The 10,595-nt window shown below is 42.0% G+C and overlaps 1 protein-coding gene across 2 annotated transcripts; it reads right to left on the minus strand.

Annotated features, from left to right (window-relative positions):
• Positions 1–1,120: 1,120 nt before the first annotated feature.
• LOC308142566 (ubiquitin-conjugating enzyme E2 D2-like) lies at positions 1,121–9,524 on the minus strand. Of its 2 annotated transcripts, XM_080513048.1 has the most exons (8): positions 9,117–9,524; positions 6,487–6,550; positions 6,279–6,310; positions 6,024–6,101; positions 5,447–5,552; positions 5,060–5,153; positions 4,828–4,877; positions 1,121–2,238 (listed from the first exon to the last, which is right to left on the minus strand). In XM_080513048.1, the coding sequence occupies exons 1-7, from the start codon at positions 9,138–9,140 to the stop codon at positions 4,829–4,831; spliced, it is 447 nt and encodes a 148-aa protein (XP_080369174.1). In that variant the 5' UTR covers positions 9,141–9,524; the 3' UTR covers positions 1,121–2,238; position 4,828. The 2 variants fall into 2 exon arrangements, with proteins under 2 accessions (XP_080369174.1, XP_080369175.1); XM_080513049.1 differs by lacking the exon at positions 4,828–4,877.
• Positions 9,525–10,595: the final 1,071 nt, after the last annotated feature.

Here is a 10,595-nt window from a genome sequence, read left to right on the forward strand (position 1 = left end):
GTTTACAGATGGGCTCATTTCCGGGTTTGTCACGTGACGGACGTGACGTGCGATCAGCTGACCAGGGGAGCGGAATCTCGGCGCGAAAAAAAGTGTGTTTGCAGATTTCATACTTTAACATGATTAAAGGGCTTTTTTTCGTGGAAAATATTTGTGGAACACTTTTAACAAAAGCAGTCTATAGTCATGGTGTGGAGGTACAGTGGAGGACTTTGCCTCATAGGAAATGAACCTAGCATGTTGATTTTACCCTGGAAAGTCCCATTCTTACACCATTATCAGTTTTTATTTTCTTAGGGTCAGTGAGTGCGTCTTTTCATTTTATGTGAAGCACTTTGAGTTGCATGTATAGTTGTATGAAAAGTGGTCTATAAATAAAGTTTGATTTGAATAATGCGACTGGTTGGCCATGTTTGCAGCGGGATCCTGACTGACCCCGAAGCTGGATAAATTAAGCATATTGAAGATGAGACATGTATTGAGCAATCTGGAAACTACTTACACGTTGGAAAAGTTAAGTTTGTCACGAGCTGGTTTCTGATTTTGGGATAATTCAGGTGTCCACCTTTATCTGTATTATTATACAATGCCTACTTCTAATGGCTCTGCCACTGCACCTTACTATCCATTTATTTATCGTGCTTATTTGTAAGTGCCCATGTTCCGTTCTGTGCTTTACTTTATGTCTTATACCCAGATATTTGTATTTATTTTATAATATTCGTATGTACCAGATTGCTACAACAAGCCAATTTCCCTTCGGGGATGAATAAAGTAATTATCTATCCATCTGTGGTCTTAAGAGTTCCAAATGCTCTGTCAGTTTTATTTTTTGAAACACCCGAGTTATCTTTTGTCAAACAAAATGTACTTTTTTTTTTTTTTTTTTTAAACTTGCAGAATATGCAAAGAAACACTTCAAACATTCCCAACAAGACTTTTTAAAAGAGAAAGTTTATCAAAAACATACTTTGGTATCTGGGCAAAGAATTTAATGTATAAAACAGTCAAATGCACCGTTCCACCTGTGACATTTTTAAGAATCAATGACAAAACAAATGTCCAAGATTTCTGGCAAAGAAACAGTAAAGTCAATGATCACATTGGTGGAAAAAGTCCCACATTAAAGAAAAACACACCACTCCCACTTTTTATGGTTTAAGTAACTTTATTGAAGGGAAAACTAAAATGAAACAGAGCCACAAGTTGATTATCAACCATCAGCTTTGCGTCAATATTCTTAGGGCTACAAGAAGACAGTGTTCAAGTGGGCATAAAACTAACTGCTCAGCTACTGGCTTCTAAATAACAGAAATAAGAAAAAAAAAACAAAAACCAAAAAAAGAAATAGAAAGCTTTTGAGGGGAACCAAATTTTTCCAACTGTTCAGTCTTACACTCCATTTAAATTTGCAGAAACATATAACAGCCTACCTTTATAAACATGCATAAAATACAACATTGAAGATCTTTATATTTTATTTCCTTAACATTGATATACAACTGCTGTGCTTCTCTGTACACACACTTTGATAGTGGAATAAGACACGCCTCTCCTCCTTTTCCCCGGGTTAATAAGTTCCTATACTATTGATCAGAGGGACAAACTGACGTCACCAGATTTCAAGTGGGATTTAGGCAAAATTTGGAGATTCTCTTTTTAAAAAATTCAGATTTCACACAAGACGGGCTTTTGCTACAAGTGCTCATTGAAAACCAGGCATCAGATTCTACCGTGTGTGTGTGTGCGCAGAGTAAAATGACCAACATCACCAACGTCGGGTTGAAAGAAAGAAAAAGAAAAGAAAAAAACAAACAAAACAAAAACCTCTCACTGGTGCATGCTCAAGCTCAGTGTTCAGAAACATGATTTGTGTTAGTTTTTTTTTTTTTCTCTTCTTTTTAAAGCTCCATACAGGATGGAAGTAGAAACTCAACAGAAACTGGCACATGTCCTAGAGAGAGAGAGAGAAATAAACACTATCTTCTTATGAGCGCGCAGGTGGAAAAAAGAAAAAAGAAAAAATTCCCCAAAAAAACAGAAGGGGGCAAAATGCTCCAATCAACCCCCTCCCACCCACCCCAGAAAAAAAAAAATTAAAAATAATAAAGTGAAAAAAGAAGAGCAGAATCCCGGGAATTTTAAGTCTGAACCAGCGACATCGTCTCCCACCAGCGTTCCACACGACACCATCACATCGCGTACTTTTGTGTCCATTCTTTCGCCGTTTTGCTGTATCTGTCGACAGAAGAAGCAAAAAAAGAAAAACACGTTTCAACGTCTGGTCGGTGAATTCAAGACGTGTTGCAGCGCATGCCGTCGGGCCGGGCGACGTTAGCGGAGGGAAAAAAAACATGCCGCACTGTGGAGCACAATGTGAAAACCTGAAGGGGGAGGGGGGGGGGGGCAAAAGTGGAAACATTTCTCTGGAACGGGGAGTCGATGAGATTTAATGTGAATTCTACTTTCATGAAAAAGACGTTTTCTCTCCCAGCTTTTAAATTTGGACTCTTGTCGTCCAGAGCATTAAAAAAACATTAGTTATTGACAAAAAGCAACCTGCATTTCATCATTTAACACCTTTAAAGACATTTAAGTATTCAAAAGCACGTCCATGTGATCACAGGCTGCACTGGAAAGCAGAAGTTCATGTTTCTATTTCTCCTGTCAGTCATTCTGGTCTAATCTCACTAGCTGCAGAACTAAATGGGAGGGGCAGTTAGTTGTGCAGTAAGGCCCCCCCCCCCCGGGGGGCACCGAGGAAGCTCGGTAATCTCCCCCCGTACCTCGGCGACCCGCCACTCGTATCTACCAGAGAAGAATCCATCTGTTGACGGACGTCGTCCCTCAAAGCGCTAAAGTTCAGTCGGCAGGACGACGCCGGGATCAGAGACTTTCAGAATATTAGCAACTCGCGCCACCGCTGAACCGTGGAGAAACTTCCCGTTTCAACACCCCCCCCTCCCTCCTCCCCCACCGGACCGGGTTGTCATGCTGGTTAGTGGCGACACGCCCACATGCAAACAAACTGTAGCTTCAAAACCAAAGTGATTTAGAAGAAAATCTTTACAATACAGAGAATATTCACACGACGCAAACTTCCTTTCTTGGCAAATATTGTTTAATGCAGCAACAGTTAATTAGTATTAAGCTCCATTAAACTACATTTTGTTATTATTATTCATCTTCTCAGCCTCAACTAATTCCCCATTTATTTTACAGCACCGAGGGAAAAAAAAAAAAATCGTATCGTTTCCTGATTATGGAGCTGCGGAGTCGTCGGCTGTTGCCCATTGTGCCGCTAATCTGCTCGCGCAGCAAACACCGCTCATTATCTCCGCTGTTGTATTGCCGGCTTACACTTTATGCTCAGTCATCACAGCTGACGTGTGCCTTTTAAAAGCAACGTGGAAAAATACCTGACGATCCCTTCAGGACGAGCGCGGAAGACAAAGCCACTGTCAGGAGCCGCTCACTGGTCGAACACGTTAGAGGCTTATTTGACCGTTTTAATGCAGAAAAATTGAGAGTTAATGTAATTATCTATACCTCATCACCGTGATCTAGCAATACGAAGGTTCTCACCTTTTCCCCCCTTAAACTATTGGGTTTATCAGTGTACTTTAAACTCGTTTCATAACATGAAGTTAGTCACTACAGAAAAAGTAATTAGTCTCACCGTTTTCTAATTATTCCTGAAGGTACATTTTTATTCAGTTATTCTTTAACTCAAGTCCAACACTTTTAGTTCTATGATTTTATAAGCAACCAAGTTTGGTAAATATATTTTACTCTAGTTTTTCTTCTGAAAACTGCCATTTCTTAGTCTGATTCAGCATCTGCCGTCACCACTATTCATTTTAATGCGAAACTTATATGCACTTATAGAGTACATTTGTACTCTATAAGTAGGGCTGCCAAGATTGACACCAATTCATATAAATCATTACGATGTATTGAAGTGTCCTGCAGTGCAGAATGGAGGTACGTGTCCACAGGATCCGCCAATTAAATAAATACATGTAAAAAAATCCCATCATATTCCTCGGCCATGCGAAACGACGACAGATTGAGAATCTGCTCTCCTCAAATGTTTTCTGAAACATTTTGCTGAACCGTTTTAGTAATAAACGATAAAGTCTGCGACCGAGCCGCCGTGCTGGTTTGACGCATTTCCTCTTCCTAATAACTTATTTTGTCTCTGGCTGGAGGAGAAACATTGTTTAGAAAAAATTTATGTTTTTGTTAAGATATATATTAAACAGTCCAACTGTATATTCATTCGCTTTCAAGTCTATTCATGCAAAATGAAAGAGTGTTAATTAACTGAAATTAATCCACAGCAGCCCCGTGATTAAAAGTGTGCATAGTTCAACAGGACTGATATAAATCCATATATCCATCGTCAGTCATCTGCAAAGCTCCGAGTTGCAGTTTATGATATGAAAAGAGAAAAGCCGGATAGAAAAAGACCAACGAGCTCGGAGAACGTAAACTGTGGTCGATTACAACAGAATCACAAGAGTCTGGTCGGACCAGCATGACTGGTTTGATCACCGTCAGCAGAGAGTCCTGCTGCTTTCAAAGAAAAACAAAGGAGAACACGGGACCTGATGGGACTCGGTATCTAGAGACAGATCAATTATATACACACACACACACACACACACACACACACACACACACACACACACACACACACACACACACACACACACTAAAGATCACAAGCGTGCGGCGTCCGGTGACGCTACAAAGGCCTGAGCATGGCAGCACATCCAACCCCACAGCACGTAGCCAAGATGCAGCGCTGGCTCCCGGCCTTACCCTAAAGCATGGCATACTTCGTCGTCCACTCCTGAGCTAGTTTATTGTACCTGGCGGAGCGACACCAGGTTACACAGGGATTTTTAAAACCCTATACAGTCCACTGTAGTGTTATATACAAGAGTCACACTTATTGTGGATAATATGCAGCATCAGATCAGGAGGCTGGTTCCTTTTTCTTTTTTTTTTTAAAGACGAGATGTGTTGTTGCGGTGGTGAAAACTACACTTACTTCGGGGAATCTGTTTTGTAGATCCGCGCAATCTCAGGCACTAGCGGGTCGTCGGGGTTTGGGTCACATAGGAGTGAGCAAATGGAGAGAAGAACTGCAAGAAACAGACGAGAACCGTCAATTATTCAACAGCTAGTAAAACCAAAAGATAAAGATGTCGTCAATAATTTAACTGCATTTTACACAATATGCTTTTTTTATTGCTTATAAATCATGGAGATCAAAAATACAAAAAACAACAACATATATTTCAGATATTTCAAAATTCTTTAACTGGATTCCATCACCAACATGATTATCTTAGAAAACAAAAAGCTACAAAGCCATTTGTTTTGAGGAAAGACTATTCAAAACCCTCAAAACTGATGATTTCCATAAAGTCGGTACCTTTAGAAATAGTAAGTGCTGGAGACCACTGTGATCTGAGAATATCCAGACAGATACTGCCGTTACTGTTAATATTTGGGTGGTAAATTCTTGTTGTAAATGCCACCTGAGGGAGAGGGAGAGAGAGGAAAAAAAAACAAAAGCAAAACACGAATTAGATGAGGCAAACGCACAACACTTCAACATTACGCAACTCAAATTCCTCCACACGAAGCGGTGACGTTTGACGTCACGACTGTCACTTCTGCTCCGCCAGTTTTTTTTTTTGTTTGTTTTTTTTAAAGAACATGAATCTCCAAGTACTGAACAACATGTTCGCAATGCGTGCCCGTCAGCTTTGGTTTCACTTGCGAGAAGTGCGTGTTTGGATTCACCAGAAACATAATTAACAGTTGTAGATTAGCCTCTGGGGTCTGACATTCACGCTTTTACTGCATGACAGAGGCGGCAAGTGGGTGTTTGGACAGATGAATGACGGGTTACCTTGAATCACCTCAACTCGGCGAAACAAAGGAGGGAAGAAGAAAAAAAGAAAAAAGAATTCCAATATGGGTGTGATCATCCAGGAGCGACTTACCTTTGGCGGTTTGAAGGGGTAGTCTGTTGGAAAATGAATTGTCAAGAAGAAAACGCCTCCCTGATATGGACTGTCACACTGAAAACAACAATATTTACAGATCATCAGCACATCCTGACCACACCTCGTTATAAAACTCCAACTTCAACCTTCAACTCAAGATTACACCTGAGGTGGCGAAAACAAAACCCTCAACGTCAAATTAACAAGATAATGTTTTACTCTCTACTTTAAAAACAGTGAGTATCTACTTACAGGCCCCATGATTGTGGCTTGCCAGTGAAACACTGCAGAGGAGGAGAGAGAGAGAGAGAGAAAATGTTAGAAAGGTATGTGATCTGACAGGAAGTAGATTTTAATAGCGGCTCATAGGTGACTGGCAGCTTGATACTTCAGGCTGGTCTCGTGTCGGCCTGGTCGGGGAGGAACGACGCACACTTGAGTGTTTTTCTGGGACACTTACTGTCGTCGCCCACTGGGCCGGCTGAGCACTGTGCTGGAGGGTCACGAGCCAGGTCATTAAGCTCCTGTAACGAAAAGAGGATGTCAACAATAACCAGTTAGACCCCCCCCCCCACATCTGATCTTGACGGTACACTCAACATCCAGGGTATAAATGACTTGGGGACACGTGAGACACTGTGTACTCTACTTTTTCCCCCAACACTTTCCCAAGGTCAGGGGGCACCTTGTTTTCGTCCAGGACCCCCCGGTGGGTGAGATTACATTTGGCACGAGTGGCTAACTTCATCTGCTTTTGACTTTAATGTTTTGGCAAAACAGATCAAAGATCTCTAAAGAGAATTTTTTATTTTGGGTGGGAACACGAACCACTGGTGGCCATGATAATAAAAGTATGAAAGCCAAGTAAGTGCTAACTATACTGTGTTTTATGATGCTTATTCATTATGAAATATAAAAAGGTGTGGCATGTTACATCACCCCAAAGATTCACAACCATAGTCGAAACCAATCCCACTGACAACCAGGAAATTCACCTAAATGTCAAACCGACACTGAAGGTTTTACAAGGATTCGTCGAGTGGTGGCCGAACAAATGGACAGAAAAAAAAACACCAGTTTGAGTGATCAGCTACAAGATTGAAGATCCAGTTTAACTGGGGGGGGGGGGAATCGACTTTATAAACTATATAATAAATTATTCTGGATGTGGCTTGCGCTTGACAAACCAGAATTTGACACAGAAGCAGTATTTTACCCTCAAAACTGAAAAGACCAACCGATTGTCAGATAAGACGTCAAGGATTAAGAGGATTCGACAATCAAGCAACAGCTGTGGTGACACTCAAGTGATTATGACTTAAATGGAATATATGTAGATGGATTGTACTCCTTATGACGGACCGTAATAAATATACATGTGTTGAAGGGGAAAAACGAGACATTCGAGGTTTGAAAGAAACTTTAGACCCACTTAAATATGGCGATCCTATTTTGAAGCCACATGGTTACACTTACTGTACACTAAACAGCTCGTTATTTTTAGGTCTCCAGCTATTTGGAAGAGAGAACGAGCGAGAGAGAGAGAAGGCGAGTTGGGAGGCCTCTGCCCCACCCTGGCTGTCTGTGTACACACACTGAATTTACAGGAAACTTTATGGATTTCCCTGAAGGAATATTCTCGTCACCAGCGGAGTGAAGAAACGAAACCCCCTAAAGTGTCGACTCTCCAACCGGCCAATCCCCCCCCCCCATTAAAACAGGCTGAGGGCAGTTCACAAACACGCACACACACACACCGTGACGTCGTGTCCACAAACACGTTCACATGCCAGGGGAAATGTATCGCGGAGCAGCGGCGCTTCCCTGCCGAAACACACCGAGTGACATGAGTCATGAGTTCTGGAAACGCTTCGGTTACGAGGACGTTTCACCCATCGACTCGATACTGACTCACGCGTACGACATCCGCGAGGAACTCGGTGTTTCGAGTCACAGCGAGCAGTATTCGAACTGTACGTGTCTTCAGTGTATAGGTATGAAGAGTTGGGTAATAAATGCGGCCTCCCCCCCCACACACACCACCACCCGCCGCCGCGGCAAACACACCGTAGCAGCTAGCCATAGCATGTTAGCCTCGTCGTGTTTGCCAAGCGGACAACACCTGTTAAACGCCGGGTTCCCGCTAGCGGCAAATGTATACAAGAGAACCCACAACGTTCACTCGGGCTTAACCTAACCGGGTTTACAGAACGGGTCGTGGATTAAAAAAAAAAACTCAAAACAAAACATACAAGACACGTTTGGCCGCCTCGTTTTAACCGGAAAAAAGGAGCACCGAGAGCGGTAACCGAGAAGCGTGAAGTCAGCCTCACGTTCGACACCAGAAGGGGGAAACCTTCAATTACAGCCGGTCGAGGAACTAAATAAAAATCGATCAAAATAAACTTGAAATAGTTTGACATCAGCCACAACATCGATTTATTAATGGGAAAACAAAATGCAGTATAGCTTTGCGTCTAAACCGCAACAACATCTGAAGACTAACTTTCAACATGACTAATCCAGACTGGATTACTAGAAAAAAGGTTGAAAACATTCAACACACTTCAGTGGGAAGCCTCGACTTCACGATGGTAGACGTAAAAGTCTCATTAAATATGTATTTGAGAATTTATATAACTCGACATCCTCGAAAGATTTCTTATCGCGACATAAAGTTGAGATAAAGGTCTTTTTTTTTTTTTAAACTGACATCCACGAGCTAAATAGTTTGACAAGCTCCGGTTAGTTTTCTAATCTACATATGATTTCCCTCACAAATTAGTTCAGTTTACATAACTTTTACTAACCCATAGTCGAGATAAAATCGAGGTCAACTCGGAAAAACCCAACCTCACATTATATAAGTACACTCAATATTTTAAACGACTATAATTTAGGTTTTAGACGTCTTTAATGTTTAAATGGGGACTTCAGGAAGAAGAGTATTTACATTAAAAGACAAAAAAAGCGAGTTCGCTTCCTTTCTGAACTTATCGAACCGGAGGCAGACTTCGCGGGCTCGCGTTCGCTGCATTGTGGGAGGCTAGCGCGGCGAGCTAACGCCGACATGGACGGCCGTCTTCTTACCTTGTGGATCCTTTTTAGGGCCATCCTCTCTGGGTCTTCCGCTCGTCAATTTTAAGCTTTCCCGATCCGAAGCGCGAGGGGGCAACCGTGATATGCCAGGATTCTCCGGCTCCCTTTTTTTTTTTAATCAAATCGACGCCGCTTCTACTCGACGGCCTTCCTTTTTTCCCTCTCCCTCTTCCTCTTCAGGCTAGCCGGCTAAAGCAGCGAGCTAAAAAAAAAAACAAAAAAAAAAACTACTACGTATGCGCAAGACCAGACTTCACACACGACGTCGACGACTCCTCTCTTTTTTTCCGGTAAATTTCACCGGCGTGTGACACTTTTTTGTCTAGTATTCCGTTCGGGAGGGGGGGGTAAAGCGTGAGAGCCGGGCGGAGAAAGCCGGTTGTCGCGGAGCTCGGGTCGTCGCTGTTATCCAACTAGCGGCCGCGGAGCTCGAGCGGAGGCTTTATTGCTGCGGGCAGGAGGTGCAGCCGGCTGCGCAGCGAGTGACGCCGGGGCCGGATGTGATGGCAGATTGGTTACGAGCCTGTTCGAGAGAAAAAGAGAAAGAAAAAAAAGAAAAAAATAAATAATGTATGACTAACCGGGCAAGACTTGTCAGCATTTTGAGCACCTGTGACCCACATTTTATTTACTTTTTCTTTCTTTTTTTTTGAGTGTCAGATGATCGTTGAAATGTAAAGAACTTCAAATATACCATGTTTTGGATGTAAAAAATTTCAGTTGTTTTTTTAAAATTACTTTTCATTTTTATTTTAGAGGCCTACCACAAGAAAAGGTCATTTTACATAAACACACCGTTTTTGGCCGTTCAGCCACACCAGCAGTGGTTTTTTTGTTGTTGTTGTTGTTGTTGTTTTTTCAAATACGAGTCCCAAGGCCACGTTTGCACGTACCTTGGTTTTATCAAAAACGGATAGTTCGCCCTCAACTTTTACAAAAACAAATTTTCATTGTAACACGCACTGCATATACACCTGGTTCAGAGCTACTATGAGCATGCCAAGCCTGTAGGGGGCAGTGTAACGAGAAGCATGAAGTCATGACAGACAATCAGAATCCTGGAAAAAGACAAATTGTGATGTAAATATCTCCCCCTTTAGATGCAACCGGAGACACAGAGTTTATCCACATCTCCAATGTGGCCCGGAGTTTTCAGGAATAATGGTTTGTGGTAAATCATAGCTGGATTAATGTGTAAATTTGTGACCGAAATGCTGAGAAATATCGCAATTTTTTTTTCAAATACCTGGGTACGTGTAAACGTGGCCCCAGAGTGGTGAAATTCTAAAATGCTAATGAAGTGAACTTATATATTTCTATGGTTTTTGTGTATTTTTGGTGCGTTTGGTGAGTCACAGTGCCTCCAAAGGCCTGGCATATGTTACATGCTTTTAGGTATGCATTGAGCCGAGAACGCCTGGGAGATAAAAGTCTTACACAAATGAAGAATGTAGTTTTAAAATCATTGCA

The sequence above is a fragment of the Blennius ocellaris genome, assembly GCF_963422515.1.
Source record: "Blennius ocellaris genome assembly, chromosome: 17".
NCBI classification, from domain to species: domain Eukaryota; kingdom Metazoa; phylum Chordata; class Actinopteri; order Blenniiformes; family Blenniidae; genus Blennius; species Blennius ocellaris.

What these genes read in the sequence shown, in the direction of transcription:
- LOC308142566 (XM_080513048.1), bottom strand. Translation starts at nt 9,140, where the DNA reads ATGGCCCTAAAAAGGATCCACAAG. An exon ending in CCCTAAAAAGGATCCACAAG is followed by an intron (nt 6,551 to 9,116) that starts GTAAGAAGACGG and finishes TTTTCGTTACAG; the next exon opens with GAGCTTAATGACCTGGCTCG. An exon ending in AGCACTTACTATTTCTAAAG is followed by an intron (nt 5,154 to 5,446) that starts GTACCGACTTTA and finishes TGTTTCTTGCAG; the next exon opens with TTCTTCTCTCCATTTGCTCA.